The sequence below is a fragment of the Macrobrachium rosenbergii genome, chromosome 9 (assembly GCF_040412425.1).
Source record: "Macrobrachium rosenbergii isolate ZJJX-2024 chromosome 9, ASM4041242v1, whole genome shotgun sequence".
Lineage (NCBI taxonomy): Eukaryota > Metazoa > Arthropoda > Malacostraca > Decapoda > Palaemonidae > Macrobrachium > Macrobrachium rosenbergii.
Window position 1 is genome coordinate 21,723,945 of NC_089749.1, and position 23,792 is coordinate 21,747,736.

General features: G+C 36.9%; 1 protein-coding gene and 1 long non-coding RNA gene across 2 annotated transcripts in view; one reads left to right on the top strand and one right to left on the bottom strand.

Moving 5' to 3' along the window:
* Positions 1–268: 268 nt before the first annotated feature.
* Positions 269–8,258, bottom strand: LOC136841565 (uncharacterized). Its single transcript, XR_010853989.1, has 3 exons — positions 8,119–8,258; positions 3,851–3,958; positions 269–589 (listed from the first exon to the last, which is right to left on the bottom strand). It is a non-coding gene; the product is annotated as an uncharacterized lncRNA (long non-coding RNA).
* An 11,331-nt stretch (positions 8,259–19,589) lies between these two features.
* LOC136841563 (uncharacterized) overlaps positions 19,590–23,792 on the top strand; it is a 106,431-nt gene continuing 102,228 nt past the window's right edge. The window contains 2 exon segments of the mRNA XM_067108545.1: positions 19,590–19,812; positions 19,815–20,135. Of these exon segments, the coding sequence (XP_066964646.1) occupies positions 19,734–19,812; positions 19,815–20,135 (400 nt within the window). The 5' untranslated portion in view covers positions 19,590–19,733.

The following is a 23,792-nucleotide window of genomic DNA, read 5'->3' on the forward strand; positions in this document are numbered from 1 at the left end:
ATTTGGAATACTGAACATAGTTTCTTACATTAATAATCTAAACTTTCAAATCGACCAACACAGAGTTGTTAGTTCACAGATAGCCTTACCATTGGTAAAACCTCTCCAGTCTACAATAAGGGACCATTGTTAGAAAGAGTGGAGTTTAAACAAGAACTTTGAATTCTGGAATCTATATTGGATGGTTTAAATACAGCAACTTTTAAATGTGATGGCAGTTTATTCCCACTGTACTATACATAATGTGTTTCTGTTAACATTTACTTAGACTTTTTTCAGATTTTAAACTTTCATTGTATTTTCTTGTGAATTTTTTAATACTGTATAACTTTTACAGCCATGTCTTCCTATTCATTTCATCTGTTTTTGAAAATGGCACCAGAATAGTATTGAAACATTAAAATTAAAAATATGCTGCAGTTGTTCCTTGTGTTAAACTTTATCTGCCAACTGAGATTTCCAAAACCCACCTATTTACACCTACTTTATCGCAAAATTCATGTTCTGCATCAGGGCTTCTACAGTCTCCAAGGTAGTGGCAGTAGGATCAAATGATGCTAGCTTCTAACAACAACTTGCCATTATGAACCTAGAAAAAAGAAATCTTTTTTAGTAATATTCATATTATACATTATATAAAATGTAAATTATTCTAGTTTCAAGAAAAATACTGGACTATAATATCTTGAATACATAAATTATCATTTACATCAATTCTTTGCAATCATTTCATCTAATAAAAAACTGCAGTGCACTATGCAGTATTCTTACAGTAACAGCAGATACTAATCTTACAGTAAAAGTAGATGCTAAAATTGGACATAGACCACCAATTGAAACTAATACAGTTGTTACAATGTCTTTTATGAACTATGTTCCCATTTCTACAACCCCCATAGGGGGATTTCCATATACATTATGCCTTTCATGTAATACTATATATAGACCTAAACATTCTTTAAAATGAATTGCTTTCTGACATCTACTTTTCATCTGTTCCCTTTAGTCTCATACTGTCTAACCAATAACTAAAATTTTCCTTACTACAATTTTAACAAACCACTTGAAACAAAACATCTGGGCAAGACCTCCAAGTCTTGAAATGACTGTGGTGGTTAAGCTACTCTTATAACATGTCTCAGAAGAAATGAATCCAGAGATGCAACTCTTTTTTTTATTTTCTCCAATTTTCAAGATTTACCTCATTTCTCCTCATCCTCTAAATTATCCCCAGATTTCTACCATACTCTATTATTACTGTAAAATATTTTAACAAGCCTTCACAGCTTGTAGGAAACACCATCCTGAAGGATCTCAAAATTCAGATAGGCCCATACTGTTAATTGGCCTAGTCTCTACCCACATGTTCTCATATATTTTAGCTTTGTCCCCACATGTTCTCATATATTTTAGCTTTGTCAAGTTTGCTTTAACATTAGGTTCACCGGTTACATGAAGCACAAAGAGCATATAAACAGATTCTCAAGAGTTCCTGTCACTTGCGTTTTCCAATGAAGGGAACAACATTCCTCAATAGCAAAGAGTTCTGTACCATTAAAATACTACTACTGTATACTTAAAAATCTATATGAAAACAGTCTGCCTCCTGCATTTGCCAGAACTTTTGCTAAGACTTGCTTTCTTACTGACTGCTCAATACCCATTTGACAACAATGTGCCTCTAAGATTTGTCTTACATTGTCCTCCTCTTCCTCTCCCCCTCTCATTCTTGTATAATTTCAGGCACTGACAACCCTTCACCCCACTTTTACAGTACTTTGTAATCCTGAGTACCTTATGTGATACTATCTGTGAAATTTGTCAAGTATTAAATTTTGATTTTACTTTGTGGCATTCAAGCTTTCAAGACAAGTACTGGAGCACTTTCACCCATTCAGCACCTAAGACTGTGAAAAGAGTGAGCTGGAGTGGCTGGGCAGCTAGGTAGAGAGATCAATTAAACAAAGGATAAATAGTTTTACTATTCTAAAGGCTATGAAGTTCAGGGATCAACGGGTGGAATTCATAGAAAACCCTACACTTGCACTCAGAAGTAATATTTAGTGAGGTTGGACAGCAAGGCTGAAAAAATAAGCAGGAATGGAGATAAAGTATAAGGTTAACCAGTGGGTGCTGCTAGGGGCTGATGGCTGCTCCTAGCATTATGACAACCATCTAAGATTTCCCTGTCTTACAGGTTACCATCTGGACTAATGAAACCACTACAACCCAATTCTAGGTTCATGGGGTTTGGCCAGACAATTTGTTTTTAAATGAGGTGATAACTAGAGCAAGTACTTTGACTGATTTAGAATATGACAGAAAACAATGCTTCAGCTGGCAGACAAGGACACTGCAAAAAAAAAAAAATCAAACATACAAGGCAGTCCCCAGTTTACAATGGGGGGTTCCATTCCAAAGCCACGTTGCAAGTCGAAAATCATTGTAACCAGAAATATTGTCGAAAACCATAAGAAAACCTTACTTTTAATCCTTTGGGTGTCTTGAAAACAATGCAAGCTACATTTTTATTGAGTTTTTCATCAAAAAATAAAACTCAAAATTTTGACCATTCTGCTATTTTGGAGCTATATTTCTTCCGTTGGATCGACGTCGTAACCCCGGAATATGCGTTGTAAACCAGGAAATAATTTTTGATGAATATACTTGAAGAGTGTTGTAGATCAGAACATCGTAAACCGAGCCCGCCGTAACCCAGAGACTGCCTAAAGTAAAATATAAACTTACACTACAGTGGAAATCACCTCCACAGCTGGATTGACTGAACCATAACTGTTGACAGACAGATAGAATAGACAATTTAGATAAACCAAAGGCTAAGTGCTGGGACCTATGAGGTCATTCAGTGCTGAAAGGAAAATTGATTGTAAGAGGTTTAAAAGGTGTAACAGGGGGAAAACTTTGCAGCTGCACTATAAAACAATTATTAGAAGAGGGTGAAAAGTAAGATGGAAGAAAGAATATGAATGGAGGTACAGTAAAAGGAACAAAAGGGGTTGCAGCTAAAGCTGGAAGGACACTGCAAAGAACAGCAAGTACTGTAATGCCCACAGTGCATCGTGTGAGGTGTACTGACGACTACCCCCTTACAGGGATAACTGTTGAAAACATAAGTAAACTGACTGTCTTGAAGCTAACAGGTTATTCTGTGATCATGTCCTGAAAAGACATTAATCCTTAACCTTACTGGCATACAAAATGAGCCAATACTAAAACATTATATTACAGTATTGGATAAAACATTATACAGTACAGTATTGCAGTATAGGATGTATTGAGTTTGTAAAGTCCCCACTCTACGCGTTCTCTATGGTGAACATCCTGTTTTCTGCGGTGCCTTAACATCGACCTAGGGTCGACCAGAACATATGTTTATTACCATAATTATAAATTGTATATTTATTGTCTTTCCAAATGATCATGCTTTATGTACAGGTAACGAAGTATTTATTTTGTGTGTCAGACATTATTGATCACTATGTTTCCTGTATGAACCCGTCCAGTTTTTGTAAAAAATTAGCTTGACCTCAGGTCACCTGTAAATCTTTGTACCCGCGGTCTCTGCGAAGTACGCAGACGTCCGCATCCCGCTTTATAAGCGGCTCACTTCATCAATAAACTAGCAGTATTTGTCTTCCTGCTCATTTTGCACCTCTCTCACAAGTTTAAAACATCAATGTTAGCAAATCAGTGTACTATTACCATTACCAAATGAATGAACTAATTATGCAATACATTCTTCAATCACCTTTCCAAAACTAATTAACATTTAGCTTGGTATGAATATTTGGTTGAGAATGAACACTCATTTGATTAAAAATATACTTACATTTGACAGCAACAAAATCAAGATATATCACTGGGTGAAACCTGGTGATGCCTGTCATTCCTTCATTCTATGCTGACATCTCTCAACCTTACTTCATGGATCTCAACTCTGAAAAACAAATGAAAATCCTGACATTTTCAAAACTGAGGATTTCTAATTCAAAAACACATTCTCAAAAATCTTTGTGGTCAGAACAAACAACCATTCAATCTTAAAAAGCTCAATTGGTATCTAGTGCAGTAATGTCTGCTAATACAGTACAGTACATAGAAAAGAAGCAACTCATCCCACAGAGCTGTTGTCTGATATCCTTTCTCACACGAAGGATGACTTCAGCATAAAAAAAATGGCTTCCATACAGATCAGAGGTTTTAATCATAATACCACTTTTGAAATTTCAAATATGACCCTACAGGATTAAAAGCCAGTTTACTTTAAGCTTAAAAGAAGAAACTGAAGGAAAGACAAGAAATTTTGTGGAGTTGAAAAATAAATGGGATACAGTACAGTATGCTCAGCTACATACTGCATTGGCAAAATAAAACATACCTGCTCAAGAGCCTTAGTCCTGCTAAACTATTTTACTGGTACTTGGGGATGAAATCCAGTCAATAAGGTGAAAGGGGATCTGCACCCTTGTAAAAATACCAGCGCCCTGAAGTGTCACCACAATCAATACCCTCAACACCTTCACCCTACCTACGCAGACAAGCTACCCCTACCCTCAACATTATCTATCCAATCTTTAATGTGGACAGTTACCCCTGCCCTAAACATTCTCTCTTGCTACACTGACCATCATGATTAAGGATGGTTTTAGCCCATTGTCCTTCTAAAGGGGTACATCAGAGGTACTCGCCTCCAAATCACTGATTCATTCAAGTGATTGTGACCTGAACAGATATCGAATCTGGCACATGTTTGAGCCAACCCCAGTACAGTAAATTGTCAGGCCTCCTGGCATTCTGTGAAGAACCCCCAGTGCCTATGGCAAGTACTGTATCATGTACTATATTTACATGCTGAGGTTTGGCTACAACAATACAGTTGCAGGGCTTCACCAGGCCCCATGGCCCTGAACATTGAAACAAAAATACAGTAAATATCTAGGTAACAGGAAATTTGAAACAGATTTCAGTCCGCTTCTCATAATAAGCCCATTAAGGAGAGTTAATAACAGGCAAAACGCTCCAATATCAAGAACTGATATGGACTGTAGAACTGCAATATGCTACTTGCAATAAGACAATATTAGAAGTGCAAAAATTGTTAAAACGTATCAACAACAGACTACTAATATCCATTTACCTTACATAGTATCCAAACAGATTCAGTAGATGAGAATGTATAGAATTCTTCACATACCTACAAAACTAACCTACTTTGGGAAAAACTAACAAGTAAGGTTGTGAATGGTACCGCTATCAGTCAATTCAAGAAGAGATTTTGATCAAAAATTTTGTTTTTGGGCATCTCCTTGGTTGGACTAGTCTTTGAAGCAGATCAATACTTATCTGCACACAGATAAGTATTTTAATTGGCTTCACCCCCTTATTCCTCCCAGCCCCAACCTAACCTTGGCACTGTAAATTGAAATAACAGGGTTATTGTTTCATAGATTCAGATTTCAATATGCTCTTTGTATAGTCATATTAAGAAGATTTGGCATTAGAACAGGGCAAAAAATGAAAAATAAAATATCAAGAGCTGGTATTAGCCTAAATAAAAAAAAAATACTTACACTACAAGTACTGTATACTGTACCATTATCATTCATGAAAGCCACATACATTGTTCATATGTAGTGTCATGATCAAATTAGGTGCATAATAGCCAAAATGTAAATGCCATGGACAGGTGTATTAAGTTTGGTGTGCAACATTTATATCCTAGATCAGAAATGCAGGATACACAACCATTTTTAAATGCACAAATTTATTCTATTTGTCACATTTGCAGAGCTTATATACATGTTCTTAACTTTCTGCCCGACAACACAGCCTACATATTAGTCACAACCATATATAAACATTTACAAATAAAGACACACCCTAGGTGAGGTGGAAAGACACTGCATGACATTAACAGAGAGCATAGGCTATGACATATGCATAGAGACTGTGCTTTTCTATGCTGCAGAAACCTTTTGTAAAAGTGTGACAACAAAACTGAAAGCTTCATAGCCAGAATGCAGTGTGAATATCATACTACAAAAGACGAAGCATCAAAGAGATTTAGTGTCCAGCAACTGGGAAACCAACCAAGATCTCAAAGATATAGATAGATGGTTTGAGTGCATGATGAGAATGGTTGGGGAACATTTACGCCAGAACTGTTAAAATGGAAATAGCAAGATGAGGGCCTGTAAAAAGGCCAAGGAAATCATTGAAAAAGGACATAATTGGAGGCCAATACCAGTCAGGATTTGAAATAACACTGGTGCTACCTACTACATAGGCTACGTATACAATACACTAGGTTGAAGAGAGCTCACCCCACAGTGGGGAAAGCAGATTCAAAAACTTAAAACACCAATACACATAATATCCCAGTTATCTGAGTCAGAATGAACTATTTATACCCTTACACAGCTTGGGCCTCTAACTTTATTGCAAGTTAGGGTAATTCTATATATTAGCTCCGCACTTGTTTTTACCTTTTTAACTGGTTTTTTCTACATTTTTAGGGGTTCTGATACTGGCAGTGCATCTGTTTGTTGTTGGCCAAATGGAATGTCTCTTCGCCATGTTTAGTACTGGCCCAGGGTTGGTACCCATACGTTAACAAGTTATTGCGGTAGAACTATAGGGTAGCTCCGGCGTGTTACGGCACTATAAATTGACTTCTACAGTTTTTAGGTTGCTATTATGAATTTACCTTTCATTTTGGTGCTCGGAGTCTAATTAACCTGTAATTAACCCCCGAAGTCCATCCAACAAGGGTTTCCATCTGCGATCTTCAAAAACAGAGCATGGGTATGTCGGTTTCGAACAGTTCATATCCCGTCTGGCAAGTGCAATAACTTGTTAACGTATGGGTACCTCCCCCCCGGGGCCAGTACTAAACACAGCGAAGGGACATTCCATTTGCCCGACAACAAACAGATGCACCGCCAGTATCAGAACCCCTAAAAGTGTAAAAAAAAAAAAAAAAACAGTTGAAAAAGTAAAAACAGGCACAGAGCTAATATATAGAATTACCGTTATTGCACTTGCCGGACGGTATATGAACCGTTTGAAACAGACGCACCCGTGCTCTGTCTTGTGAAGATCGCGTTTGGAAACCCCTTGTTGGGTGGAATTCAGGGGTTAATTACAGGTTAATTACACTCGAGCGCCAAAAATTAAATGTAAATTCATAATTAGCAACCAAAAAACTGTAGAAAAAGTTAAGTTAGAAGGCAGTCGCTGCCGCAGAGCTACTATATATTTCTACCCAAGTTAGGTTACGGTACATTTTTACCCGAATACATGACCCACTTGCACAAACGGTGTTTAGTACCAGCCCCTCAGGTATGAACGTGTGAACATATACAGTAAATTTCTCAGCCACAAATTTTCAACAGAATTTATGTTTTTCATATCACACATAGCCTATTATGGAAAAAAGGTCCAAGTGTAAAATATAGAAATACAGGCATTAAAGCAAAATACCTGCTAACCATCTCAACCTTTACCTATCGACCCATGACTCTAGCAACCATGAATGAACTGTTAAAGGGTCGTGAGCTCTAACTGTACTTTAACCAACGTGGCCTAGATTCAACACTGTACTAGCTCCTACAGTTGTAGTGGGACTGAACTGCTTAGGCTGCCATTATTTTCGACAGGTTAACATTCACGTTAAAAATCTAAAGGTAGTCACTCAGGCCTTTAATTGATAATTAAACTCAAATGACTAGGCCAACCATGCCTCAAGCAATTTTAAATGTTATATTCGAGAAGAAAGCTTTATCGAGTAATGCTTAACATTTGCTAATTGGCTTTGCCTACCCTTATACTGAAGCTCAGATTCCTAGGTTATTAGCATAATGTGTAAACGAATTACCATGATTTTTTCTCACTTCTACCAGCACTTACCCTAGGGACTAGGGGAAATAACCAGAAACTAGGGACTAGGTTCTGGTTATTTCCAACAGGCACAATCTGGCATCGTGGGCTCAAGTTTTGTTTGGTGCTCTCCCAAATAATTCGTAAATTGTTTTATTCATTCAATTCAGAAAAGTCATACTACACTACCTCATTGTCATGTACAACAAGAGTACTTACCATACTAATTCATATAAAATATAACCAGACCCTCAGTCATTAAACTTTCAACAAATCCACTTCGGTGAAAACAGCAGAGAAGGAACATTACGTGACAACGCAAGGATCGTATACTACTAACTACAGACAGTGTCACTGACTCACTGTGTCAGAGTCAGACTTCCTGGTCCCTGGCCCTCCCTGCCCATGGTTCTTTACAGAAATTTATACCAGTGCCTGATTGGTTAACACCTACATGACGTAATAAACACGTCACATCTTACGGACGTCATATTCCGCCACGAATACGAAAATGTGCAATTAGAAAAAAATATAAAAACAAGATTGCTAAAAGGGGACAATGGAAAATAGGTTCCCGATGCATCCAATTCCCATTATTCCATTATATGAAAAGACGCTGCCATTACGAATCGAGATGTTAATGAGATTTTGAATGTCTCCTCTTTTTGCGTCAATTCTTCATTTTAACATATTTTGTCTGTATTTAAACAATCTTCTCAGCAAGGTGAGTAAGATAGGATAATCTGTTGTACGGCAAAAGTACAGAGAATCACAGAACAGGAGATTTCAGCCCTATGGTTAAAAATATTCATAAAATGCAAGTAATTTCACAAATCTGACGTAAATCATGCGGTGAATGAAAGGTGCTGTAAAACATCAGACAAGAGGATTGAGTGAATCAGAAACAGAATTAATTCTGAGTGATAGCAAATAATTTGCGATTTAGGCCTACAGATCGTACATGGATGAAAATGGAAAATTTGAAATTAAATGAAGATAGGACTGAAAGTTTGAGCCTCAGCGTCAAGGGCACTAATGTTAAAAGAGCTCAATTCAAGCAGCGATACTTTAAAGTCTTAGGAAAATGTCCCAAACCTGTTACTAGAAGACATTAAAAACATTCATATTTAATTACTATTACACCAACAAAAACTAGATAAGTGATGCTTAAAGAATAAATACGAAATGCGCTTTAAGGTGTGACCCTCCAGAGGGTCTTTCATGACAGTTTGGGGCCGAGAATCAAAAACAGCGTTTTTGATATTTGGAGTATCCGTTTTCTATATAATACCTTTTCAATTAAAGAAAACTAAGTATAAATAAATTGAGGCATAACGTCCTTATTATGGTGTAGTAAATTTGCTTTACTTTTCATTAACATACATATAGAGTAAATAAATGCTCACCACAATAAGTTGAAATTTTAGCTTGGAAATTATTGTTATTGGGATTGATGGTGAAAAATCCAAAATAGTTTTAGGCCTATTCAAATGCAGCTGATAGTCTGCTTCGGGTTATGTACTGACATCACATCAAGAAATAGCCTTGTGATGTATAAAACAACAGCAGCGATAATAATAATAATAATAATAATAATAATAATAATATTGCTGACTAAAATAGACACTCATGCACTGAAGAAAAAAGTATTAGTTACAAATTTTATTCAAATTCAGGTGATATATCACCGTGACAAGATTAGTGAGGTACTTAAATACTACTTTTCTATGAATATTTGATAAAGAAACCTGTCGATGCGATTAACTGCAGATTTTCGTATAATATGGATTAATCTATACTAGTTTAGATTGAAAATCTATACTAGTTTAGTTTAAATGTCAGTTCATAAAGGTTAGGGTATTTTTACACATTGACTTAGGTTAATTAATTCTATAGAATTCAGGGTTTTTGAAGTCTCAGATTTATTATTATTATTATTATTATTATTATTATTATTATTATTATTATTATTATTATTATTATTATTATTATTACAAATCGATCATTTTTTCGTTTTGAGGTTGATTGCGTTGTGTTACTGAATTTAATGCATTAGTGTTACGATAAGCTCAGTGGCGTAACCAAGAGGGGGCGGTCCGCCCAGGCGGCACTTGGAGGGAAGGGGGCGGCCTCCTCTGGCATCTTTTGAGCGAATTCGCTTCTAACAAAGGTCGTGGGGTTCCGTTGTAAATCTGCTGTGTTGTTTTTGTTTTAGCTTTATGAAATAAAATAAATGATTGATATGTTAAGGCTTAAAATGTGCGTTTAATTTTCACCACTTTAGTACTTTTCAGCACGGGAATGGGGCTGCACTTTCAGAGTCCGCCCCGGGCGCTACCAACGCTACTTTCGCCACGGGATAAGCTCATTCCAGCGCAAGCAAAGATACCGATCTCTGGCTTGCAAGATGACGAAAATAGGCATCATCACTTTTGGCGCCACTGCAAACTCCGGCACCGAGATGCAAATAAAAAAAAATGCTAGAAAAGGTGCTTTATGTGTGATAGCGCTTTACGTCTTACCATTACTTTGGATAACTGCTATACGAGAAGTTTCTTTTTATTTCTTGAGAAAAGTCCGTCAGACTGTATGCGTACCCAATATACAGGGTACGGGTAGGTCTTGGGATGTTCTAACTTAACAGTCAGTGCTTGTTGATGTTAGTGAATAATTATGTAAATAAATAAAATACATATGACTGAAAGGAAATGAATGAAAAGTCTGAATAAATTATAAAGGACATACATTTGCAAGAAAAAATGACAAATCTGAACAAAGAGGAGAATGAATCGATGAATGATTACGAACACCAGCAGAAAAATAAACCTTTTTACGATATATCAGTCAATAAAGAAATTAGAATATGGACATGGGACAAGTAAAGGGAACGAAAAATGTATAAGAGATAAATATATAAGGCAGTAAATAAATAGGCAAATAAATATCAACGTACAGAAATGGTAAAAGCAGCAGCAAGCAGCGGTCCCCAAGGGCGTTGATACAAGACGTCCGCTTTAATATCACAAAGCTCTTTCTCTCTGTCGCTGTTATTGTTTCGTGACATGACGGCGAACAACGTTCACTCGCTCACTCAGGAGAGCTCTTCGTGTCTCAGTGTGACCCACTGCTACTGACACCATGTTCCTGAGGCTTGTTGCACGTTTGTTCTGCTTCCAAAATGGATATGGCTGCTACTCTGTGCTTAGTTACACTTCTGTATCCAGGCTTGGCACCTTCAGTTTGACTTATTGCTGCTTCTTGTGCCAAATTCATAAGGCCTGTTGTAAGTTTTCACACAAAACACATATATATATATATACATAATGTATATGTGTATGTATGCATATATATGTGTTTATATACATATATGTAATGTGTGTATATATATATAGGCTATATATATATATATATATATATATATATATATATATATATATATATATATATATATATATATATATATATATATATATATATATGTGCGCGTGTGTGGGTGTGTGTGAGAGTATGTGTTTTATATGTATACATACATACAGGTGATAGCTTTAGGCTGTGCTCATTCCCTCCCTTTTCTCCGGTCTTATGACCGGTTGGAAACAATACCTCACCTTGCAGTCCCTCACTTAGGAAAAGTAACTTCTAAACCAACGCCGCTTTTCAGTTCCAAAACAGGAAATAAAAAAACTTCAAGAAATCATCTTGTGAAACTAAACAAATATAAACGTCCTGGTAACAAAATGAGTCAATGGGGTCAGGTTACAAGAAAGAACTCGGCGTCAGCAACTATGGGAGTTGCGACGCCAGTCTGCGTACTAAATCAGTCAATAAGTCGATCAATCAAGCGATCAACATGAAAGAAAGCTTTGTATGAAGAGCTAAAAGCTGAGAACAATACACCACTGCTGTTCTGATGCCAATGAATGGGGGAAACAACATTATTTGAAAACACGCGTAATGTTGTCTTCACTTTCCATGGCTTTTTCTCCAAAGTAGAAGAACCACACAATTTATTATTATTAAAAAGGATGGCTCTATTATGCGAATTTATCTTATACAGTGTTTTTTCTATTTTCCTTATGATTCGCTTTTTGGGCCCAGCGATGTTAGTCAGCAACTGGCCGATATTCATATTGGAAAAAGGATAGCGTTTTGAATGCGGGAAGTCTTTTATTGAAATATCCAATCAGAAATCCTTCGTCGTCTGGATTCAGGTTCTATTTCAGGCACCGTCGACATGTTTCGACCAGCTCGTTGGTCATCCTCTGGACGTGGTTGCAGAAGATCTGGAGAAACAAGGTGCTTGGGTCGGTATTTATAGGGGGGTCTTGATCGGTGCTGAATTATGATTGGCTGCCCGAGGCAGGTCATCTCGGGCGGAGCCTTCTCGCCCATGTTGACGGCGGTAATCGCCAATTCAGCACCGATCAAAACTCCCCCCAACCCCATAAATACCGACCCTAGCACCTTGTTTCTCCGGATCTTCTGCAACCACGTCGAAGAATGACCAAACTGTCAACTGTGACCCACCTAAAGTAGAACCTGAATCAACATTTAAAGCTCTGATTGTTCAATAAAAGACTCCCGCATTCCACATATATCTTTTTTCCAATATAAATATCGACCAGTTCTGTATCATCACTGACAAAGCAGAATCATAGGAAAAATAGAAAAGACACTATATAAGATAAATTCGCATAATAAACCATCCTTTTTAATAAGACCTGTTTAAAGGAGGGTCTACTCCCTTCATATTATTATTATTATTATTATTATTATTATTATTATTATATGTGCAAGAAAGAGTAAATCGCAGAGGACAGAATAGTCAATAAATAACATAAAAGTATAGATAAATGATCAAACAAATAGTTTCACAGATTTTCACTGAAAGTAATGAAGGAAAGAATGCTGTTTTATCCAATGGATTTTTCTTAATTAAAAATGAATGGATTTTTCCTAATAAAAATTATTTTGATTTTTCTCATTAAAAATGACTGAATTTTTGTTAATAAAAATCAATCACGAGTCAAAATTATATAAAATACAAACTGGAAAAGACATTGCTTGCGTATATGTATGTGTGTGAGAGAGAGAGAGAGTTAACTGAAACTCTGGGGTATCTTTCATATCTGCTGAGTGTCGATTACTTGTACTAATCATCCTTCACCAGTTTAGAACTCTCTCTCTCTCTCTCTCTCTCTCTCTCTCTCTCTCTCTCTCTCTCTCATCTCTTCAGGTTCTTTTCCCCAGTGAGGTCACACTTTTGTAAGAGCAGAAGAAACGTAAAGAATCAGTTGCATAAATACGGCAGCAGCCTTCCAAGCCTTGCTTTCAGCGACACCGAAGTCATTATCTCCATCGGAAATAACAATATAACGATACTTTGATCTTTTCGATCTATACAATGTGTTGTAGAGTTATTACCAGTCACCCCCGCCCCAACTCCGTTTTTGCAACCCTACCCCCCTTATCCCCTTCTTCCAATTAACCATTGTTATCCGTTCTACAGAACAAGAGTGAAAAAGAGAGACAGAAAAATAAAGACGAAAAATATGATCTGTTTTGAAGCGGGGTCGTTAGTTGGTAATTGGGGTTGATTGTTTGGTAACCTTTTGGAATTAGTCGCTACCCTGTCGTCGCTCCGTGGCCGTTTGTTTTGAACGACAGGCAGCGTGTCATGTGGTCTTCTTCTTCTTCTTCTCATGGAAATGTGAATCAAGTGTTATCTTCAAAATATGTGCTGCTAAGCCCTTTGTTGGCTGAATCGGTTGAGCTTCAGACTGTCACTCGATGGACGGAGTTCAATTCCCCGGCCGGCTGATGAAGAGAATTTATTTCTGGTGATAGAAATTCATTTCTCGCTATAATGGTTCAGATTCCACAATAGCTGTAGGTCCCGTTGCTAAGTAACCAATTGGTTCTTAGCCACGTAAAATAAGTCTAATCCTTCGGGCCAGCCCGAGGGGAGCTGTTAATCAGCTCAGTGGTCTGGTAAAACTAAGGTATACTTAACTTTTTTTTTTCGTTCTGATCTTTAAGCGATTCATTCACATTTATTTGCCTGTTTCAGCTTTCAAGATTTTACTATGGGAATGATCGTCATGGTCTACTGTACAGTACTGCCTTAAGTACCCTAGATAACTTGGCAATATAATAATCTTTGACGATCAAGTTGATGAACTGACAGAGAGAGAGAGAGAGAGAGAGATGCGAATTTATTTCATTATCAGCTTTACTAACTTCATGACTATATCACTCATTCAGTAGCATTTTTGCTCTGATACTCAGATCATTAATACTTAGTAATTCCGTCACCATTATTTTCTCACTTTTGTGATTTAAATTTCCTTAGTGTCTGATAAAAAAAAAAAAATTAATAAATGACTTCATCAAACATGGCTGCTCATGATGTGTGCACAACTCGGTCACCTCACCAGGATCGAATGGTCATCACTGCATCCCTTCCTAACCAACGGCCATCACACCAAGGAAACGGAAAAGTAGAATACTTTACAGCTCAACAGTACCAGTTCAATTAAGCAATGACCTGAGATTTCTTCAAACTTAAAAAAAGATCTTTCAATAAAACGACTCTATAACGACACAGACTTATTGAGAATTATTCTGAGCCACACAGCAGAAACACAGCTCTCTCTCACAGCGGATGTGGTACTTGGCACTGTACAGTCGGATATAAACAAGCAACAGTTGCCTTTAAAGCTGACGACATCGGCCAAAGGGTCTCATGTTTTATTCAAACGAATGTCCCTGTTGACCAAAAGAGTAGATGGAGAGGCTCAGGCAGCGAGTTCACTCGTAGAAATACATACATACATACATACTGTACATACATACGTACATACATGTGTGTGTGTGTGTGAATGGAGGACCTAGAATGAAGACTTCCGATGGTAAAAATAGACCGACAGGGGAATAGTGTGAATACAACGGCAAACATACGAGTACAACGAAGTCGTAAATTCACATTTCCGTAATATTCTTGGATGCGTTTACCGCGTCGCATTACCAGACTGAGGACCAGTCTATTTTAGCTCAGGTAGAGTCAATTTAAACCAGACGGACGTAAGATATGGGTGAGAGCTGGAATCACTTCGAATCCTTCCTGATAAGTTGGGAGGCTTGTTGCTGAATAGCGTCCTCGCCTAATCTAGGTTCGAGGAGTGTTTTCTTTAATCTTCCAGATTCGGATTCAAGGTCTTACGTGGAAAATCTGCTCAAAAATATCAGTGAGCCGAGTTTTTCCTGAAATATCAATTGTGCCTCTTTTGAGTGAGGTACATAGTAACATCATCCCAAAAATAACTTGCTGAGAATTGGAAGATTAACATTCTCTGTAGGGGAAGAGGCGTATAGTACAATACACACACGCACACAAACACACATACACACACACACACACGTAGTTCCTCGTTGCACGAGTCGGTAGAGTTCTCGGCTAGCACTCTGCTAGGCCCGAGTTCGAGTCTCCGGCCGGCCAATGAAGATTTAGAGGAATTTATTTCTGGCGATAGAAATTCATTTCTCGGTATAATGTGGTTCGGATTCCACAATAAGCTATAGGTCCCGTTGCTAGGTAACCAATTGGTTCTTAGCCGTGAAATAAGTCTAATCCTTCGGGCCAGCCCTAGGGGAGCTGTTAATCAACTCAGTTAAACTAAGGTATACTTAACTTAAACACACGCACACACATATATATATATGTATATATATATATATATATATATATATATATATATATATGTGTGTGTATATATACAGTATATATATAATATTATACATATAATATATATATATATATGATTGCGACAGTAACACATTCGTTGTACCACTGATCGTCAGGTTAGCGAAATTAGGCAACGCTGTGTATATTCAGGACTCGGACCGGTGACTACCAAGATGTCTGAAGCAGCTGCAACATAAAACCCTTGAATATCCTAGGGGGTAGGACGTGAGCCTAACAATCTCACTCCGAAATACTTGCAGGAGAATCCTAGATGCCAAGGAAGAATTTGTATGTAGTTTTCATTGAGTCCTGGGATTAAGTTGTTAGTCCCATGACACACGTCGACTACCTATCAGGTGCACAATTCACTGGTTAGGCCAACAGAGGCACAGTGGGATTCCACAAAGTATGATTAAAAGTCATCACCTCGCCTGAAAATGAGACGCAGGTCTTTTCAGACCACTGTGTGTGTGCGTGCGTGCATCGTGAGAATTAATGTCCAAACGAATAATTTGCATAAAATACACAGATTTTCGGTAATGAAATGGTCCCTTTTGCTTTCTTAATCATTTTGACATGAGTCCATATGTTACCTGTATATGCATATCAAGTTATGCACCCGTCTGCATACTGCATTCCTGTTTCTCTTTAGTTTCAACTTAGACTGAAATACTAAGAACTCGATAGTAGTTAGTGATCCCTCTCCATTAATCCTGTGGCGTCTTTGGTTGTTATCAGAAAGTACTAACTTACAGTGCTCTATCGCCCATTTCAGTCGTTCTTAAGGCCACAAAGTATTTTAAACTACTCTAAGATATTCTATCGTAATATCTAAATTATTTTTGTCATAAGGGATTTATCAGTCGATTATAGTATACTTCAGTTAATAGTGCAGAATAAAAGTATCATTAGAGACTAAGATATTTCATTACCGTTTCAATTACTCTTACCAGAACATACTTTATAGCCAATTAAAATAATCTCTAGTGACAACAGGTTATGTCTACGAAAATTCTAGTATTTCCTCATTAATTTCTCTTTTTTTTTTTTCAGTCATAACTTTCCACTTAGATTTTACGTACTTAACCTGTTTCAACGACCATTTTTGGTTATCAACAAAGTCTACGGTTTTCGTCGGACATTTCCATTAACTTACCGTTAAAATAGAAAACTGAAAACTCTACGGTGTTATCAAGCCAGATTTCAATTACTCTTACCCTTAAGCTTTTTGAGCATTAGCACCTGAAGATCTTCCTTAAAAAAAAATTTTTTTTTTTAATAATTCATGCCTTTAAAACTATACTGCTATTAAAAAAAACTGGATTCGTGACCTGCGATGGCAAATTGGTTCTGAACTCACTATTTAAATTTAATACAGTTAGTTTCATCACCTCCATCCTCGCAAATGACCGAAATGAATTGTTGTGCTCTTGACGTTGTCGCTGTTACTCTTTTTGTTTTAGCTGTTGTTGCAGACGTCATCATTCGAATGACATCATCTAAATTGCTCACCAAGTCAAAGGTCTTTTGGCATTGGTACAATGCTTATAAAAGCATAAAATTAGTTTTGGATCAGAAAAATGTAAGGACTCAGAAAAATGGAAAATTATTTTAACAAAATATATCCGGCTACACAGTTCATAAAGTTCTCTCTCCGAGATAATACCTGAAAGATGAGAAAGAAGACCTTGGATTTGTAACTTTCTTGAAATTCTTATAAACTGTACTCGGGTTTACTCTGGTTATTGTGTGTGTATATATATATAAAGTAATATATATATATGTGTATATATATGTATATATATATATATATATATATATATATATATATATATATATATATATATATATATATATATATATATATATATATATATATATAATTTCTTATCGCTCGTACGTATTTGAAAATAATTTCATAGAACTTTAGCCGTAAATTTCATGAAGCAGCACCACCACTGTAACAAACCAATTTTTCGGGAGAGCTAAAATCATTTACGAACGTAGAACCGTCCAATTCTGGGTCAGCGGGACATTGCTTTAGGTCCGAATTTCAACTCTGCTAAAACCTCTCAGCTGTGTTTCCGATTTTTATTTGCAGTCGTCTTTGTCTGCTCCCCCTCATTCTCTCTCTCTCTCTCTCTCTCTCTCTCTCTCTCTCTCTCTCTCTCTCTATCTGTTTCTCTGTCTGTCTGTCTGTCTCTCTCTTTTAGGACATTTTCATGCATTTAATGTACGTTTACTGGCCCCCGTATTCGTTCTATTTTTACTAATGGTTGAGGGGAATTTAAGTATGAGTCCCTCTCTCTCTCTCTCTCTCTCTCTCTCTCTCTCTCTCTCTCTCTCTCTCTCTCTCGATATCAAAATACCTTGCACTTGCTTTAATTTATTTCTTTTTTCTTACTGATATGCATGATGAACAAAATTATTCTCTCTCTCTCTTTCTCTCTCTCTCTCTCTCTCTCTCTCTCTCTCTCTCTCTCTCTCTCTCTCTCTCTTCTCAGTACAGTCACATGATGTAAATACATTATCTTTACCCTATCTTGCACAAGTTTCTTTCTTATGATATTTTTGATGAATCTCTCTCTCTCTCTCTCTCTCTCTCTCTCTCTCTCTCTCTCTCTCTCTCTCTCTCTCTCTCTCTCTCTCTCCAACACAAAAGCAACCAGACAGCCCATAAATGCATTAGAGAAGAGAGGTAACTTAACGGAAACTGGACTGCAAATAAAAAAAAAATTCACCGAGAGTCAGAAGGAGAGAGAAAAACGCACTTTCGTCGTGAACATTAGATGCAGGATAAAAAATGAAACAAGACATAAGTAAAGAGAGAGAAGAAGAGAAAAAAGAAAAGAAGAAAGAGAAGAGAGAGAGAGAGAGAGAGAGGAGGAGACTAAAGTTTACGCAGATTTCATCAATATTTTGCAACTTAAGTCATCTACTCAAGTCATGAATATCCAGCTTGAATCTTCATAATTCGGGCGCCAGTTGGTTTAAATCCACGAGCGATGCCTTATGCATGTGTATAGCGGATCTACTCATCACTTTCATGCGATTAGGTAAGATGACAATGTTAATGAGGATTTTCCCTTTCTGTTCGATTAATTATGAGAACGATTAACCCTTAAAGTAAAAGGGAAAGGCTGAAATATAGTAAGGTAGATGGTAATGAAGAATTTTCTAGCGTTATCATACATCTTGCAGGTTGCGCAAGAGCAGGTAGGTGGCGGAGTGGAAGCTAAGTTCGGTAGTCGACCTGGAACGTTCAACAGGTGCATGTGTGTGAGTGAGTGCGTGTGTTTGTGCGTGCGTATGTCGACCATTCCTACGCGACTACTTCTCGCTTTAAAAGATGCATTCGTTCGGGAGAGGAATGCTCAATTTGTCTGCCCTCATTGGACCTGACTGGTAAATGACCACCGCTGGAAACACCTCCTTTCGCTTCGAGGAGACTTACTCAGAACTTTTCCAGGCCGTTTCAAAACAAACAATGGACGGGAAAACAAAGAGTTCGAACAAAGCGTTCCCCGGTGGGTTTCATCTGTTGGGAAGCTCGTAAGACAATCTATTAGCTCTTCTACAAACTTCATCATGGAGACTTAATTAAAACGTTTCCTCACAAAAGCGACCTTTATTCTCGAGGAACTATGAACTCTGTGTTGGCGACTGGAGCCGAATTCCGTCGTTGCAAAACTTGAGGATGGAGAAGTTTTTGAAATGCGTTCTGTGTGCTTAAACGAGATTTTTTCGGAGACTTGAACGGTGCAGATGTTAATTTTTGCAGCATGGCATTAAAATCTCAGTTTATGCAAGATTTGATGTGTCATATTACTGAGGAAGAGCAAAAAGAAAATTAAAAAGTAAGACAAAAGGCCGAACCTTATTACAGAGCCTGAATTGGCTCGATTACATTAAACACCCATCACTGACAGGAAAATAAAAGGCAGAAAAATAGTACTTTTTTGGAACTGATTTCAAAAACAAAAGAAAAAATAAAAAACAAGACGAGAGAATGTCGACCCACATAACAAGTAGTGAACTCAAGCGGCAGTCCCCTTGATTTCTTCTAAGGTCAGTAAGCTTCCTGGAGGAGATGTGCTCAACGATGGCCACTGGAAACATGGCTAGAGGAGCAGGTGGGGGAGGAGGAGGGGAGGAGGGAGGAGGAGGAGGGGAGGAGGTCTTGGAGACATGGAGACCACACGCCAAAGAGGAGGAGGAGGAGGAGGAAGAGGAGTAGGAGAAATAGAAGGAATGGAAAGCTGTGTCGTGACCGGCGAAAATGGAGGGGAGAGAGACGGGACAGGGCATGTAAAGAGAGGAGGGAGTGTCAGTGGCGTGGAAATGGGGGGGATTGGCGGTGGGATGATTGGAGGGATAGGAACGGCGGCTGACGTGAAAATGAGGAGATTTACTCTGCCTAATCTCTTCCTCACGGTCGAAGGGCAGGACAAGAAGTTGGAGGAGATCTGTCCAGGTATCTACGAATATAGCGGTGAGTCTGTGCTTCGATCTGTTGTCTTCTGTCACTGTCATCATCCAGATTTTGTTTATTAATTTCCATATGTGTTATTTACTTATTTATTCATTTATCATTTTAAGGAGCTTTGTAGCGCATGTTCGTGATTTGGCAAGTCTTTCATTTTTCCATGTATTCTCAGAGCTTTCGCATTTATCTAGTTCTTGAGGCACCTTACTGGAAGGCCTGAGTACTGTGTACTTGAAAAATCCTATTCATAAGACAAAATCATTAAAAGAAAAATTGAGGAAATTCAAACTGACTATATCAAATCGAAAATCCCTAATAAAAAGTTCTTCTAAACCTTTCTCCTTTCGTCCTAACATCTGTTAGAAAGCACTCCACAAGCCTATGTACTTGATGAAGGGTCAAGTGACCCAATGTTCCAACAGCCTCTAACAGTCTTTCACCCTTAATCTTCACAATGGCACCTTGCTTGTATTCATGCGTAGTAGCTAGGTTCTGCCCATTCATGGGCATACACTAATATACAATAAGTATTCAACACAGACAGGAAAAAACGTTCCTTCCTAAACACTTTGTTGTATTTACAGTACACACATCTTCAGAAAAAGTGTGTGAGTATGCAAATGTACGGACAGAAGTGAGAGAGTACTTCAAAAGACGTTCTCAGACGAAACTGAAAATAAATATGAACGGATATCCTGAAAGACTTATACAAGAAAAAGATAAGCATCCACCACTGAGGCAAATTGATACCGAGATGTTTAAACGGCCCCAGAAAGGATAGACAGATCTCCGAAGCTCGGCTGAAATCGATGACACGTGTCTTTGACAGCGCCAGCAATGGTTACATTCCTCCCGAGGTCTTGGAGTATATAGAAGGAATTTTGTCAAAAGCTCAATACTGAACCGTAATCAATACAACAGACCACATAATCTAGGAACAGAGTATGATTTGTAGACCGTTTCGAGGTACCTCTTTAAAAAAAATATCCTGAAAAACGCATACACTCAAAACAGAATTTTTGTTGAGAATCCTAATAAAAAAATCTATCGAAAGAGATTATACAGAGGCAAAACTTATGGATCACATTTATGCAAACTGTAAATATAAGATGGAAAATAACCTCTCGAAATAACGCCACAAAACACAAATATTAACAATCCTAGGATTGTGAGGTTCAGCCAGTTTTTTTCACTCTGGAATTCTGTTCCTACTCCAGGCTTTCTGACTTTTAGCTTTTCTTCCTTTTAGAGGCATAAAGGTCTAAGATTCATTTATGGTTAAAACCCACCCTTCTTTTTTCTTTTTCCCCTTTCTTGGTTTTTCTGGGATGGTTTAGAAGAGGGTATTCAGCTGCCCTTGAAATAACCAAGTTCGCTACTAAGCCTAAAGAATGATCCAAGTAGACCTAATCAATGGAAACCCTGAAACTTACCGATTCCCTCAAAGAACTGTAAAATATGCATTTTGTAAAGGGAATCAAAACACTCAAAACTGAATTGGAAATTCCAAGAAAATGTAAAACAGTTCAAAATCATACAAGCTATAAAGTTTAAGGTCCACTTTGAGCAAGAAAAGTTCCATGGAATTTCAGAATTACAATAGGATAAAGTTCTGTTAAGAGGAATGACACTGGCAGAGGGTACAGCAATGCATATGTAACGTATCTGAGACATTTCTAAGAGTAACTCAAATATGAGTAAGCCTCCTGAAATGATGAAATGATAAGGTTCCCTTCAGTGATACTTTTGAGGTACGGTATGATTTTTTGTTCACAGACCTTAGCTATTGCTGAAATTATTGAGCAAAGATATATTTTAAACATTTTATTGATTTTTACTCTTCTCACTTCGTAACTTCCAAAGTTCATAAGCTTCCCAAGAATTCCTGAATGTTGAAAGCCATCTGAAGAACTTACAAATTCAAGATACACTTAATATGACATGTTTGTTGAATGTACACATTACTCTGAAAGAGCAATTCTGGTAATTTCCCTGAACCTTTTCCCTTAATGGCTCACCTAGACCGGCAGAGACTGCTGTGCCTACGGTTAACGACCCTGCCTTGAATTAAAAAAATGCATTAACGGAATTCCCTACGGATTTTATGAGTGCGTTGAAACTAGCAACAAAGAGATCTAGACTGAAGAAAAGGAAAAGAAACGAAGCTTATTACCAGCCTCAAAATTGCTGGATTTTCTAGTGCCTAGGTTTAGTTTCCTAAAACACAAATTATCTAAACTACTACAACTATTTAAAAAGCCACCAAAAGGCTGCAAAAATTAAAAAAAAATATTCAGCAAATGAGAAAGTCCCTACACGACTAAAGAAAGACCAAATTATTCAGTGAACAACCAAATGATAGACATTTCGGAGTTCTTAGTATTACAAAGAAAACAGATGAATTCTATTAAAATTAATAGAATTAGAAAACCCTTATAAGAGTTTATGAACTTAGGAGTTATCAAACGAACAGAGTAAAGACCACTAAAAAGTCTAGAAAATATCTTTGCTCAATAGTTTTAATAATAAAGTAAGGACTTTGACAAGTCATATTTTACCTTATAAGTTTCGGTTGAAAAATTCACTCTTATAATTAGATGTATATACGATGCTAGTCTTCAGAGTTCAGTTACTTTTTACGAACAGCTTCTTCTACCAAAAATTCGTAAGTTGCAACTGTGGATTTTAATCTATTATTATTATTATTATTATTATTATTATTATTATTATTATTATTATTATTATTATTATTATTATTATTATTATTATTATTATGAATTAAAAACGCTTCAAAAAACACGAATATCCGACACCGAAATTAAAATCACAATTACGCGCTGGTAATGTATTACAAGTGTTTCGAAATTAATGCCTAAAATTTTCATTCATACATATCTAATGCATTACCAACACACACTTATAGCTTTTCTTTCTCTATTATTATTATTATTATTATTATTATTATTATTATTATTATTATTATTATTATTATTATTATCATTATTATTTTAACAGAACAAGCTAAACGATCAATGACATGGTAAGCAAATTTCCGCAGTAAAGAATTCATCCAATAACGAAAAGGATAAAACAAAAATAAGATTAGCATTAAACAAGATAACTTGATAAAATGTAAGCAAATATGTAATATACATTGTTAACAAAACAGGCTATGAAAACAAATCAGTAGATCAAAACAAATAACCTAGTAAAATAAATACACAAATAAATAATGTACTAAATAAACAAGAAGTTTTTCAATTAAGAAACTTTTGGATGTTAATCTTGTCCTTAAGCATCGATCATTAACATACAAAGATCCACAGACTCACTCCTAATAAGCGAGACAAAGTTCCCTTGAAGAATTTTAGACATTTATTATTCCAGCGACCCAGAGATGCTACTCACGCCTCATAGAGAAGCAAAAGATGAAAGGAGTCTTTCAGACATCATGGTCGTGTTTCTTTGTTTTTAAAGCTTGTCGGGACTTTTTGACTTTTTAGTCCTTGTGCTCGATGTCTCTTCTGTTTCCTGTTTTCATTCCGATTTTCTTCTTCTTCTTCTTCTTCTTCTTCTTCTTCTTCTTCTTCTTCTTCTTCTTCTTCTTCTTTTTCTTTCTTTCTTTCTTTCTTTACATATTGGATTTTTCTCTGCGAGAGACTG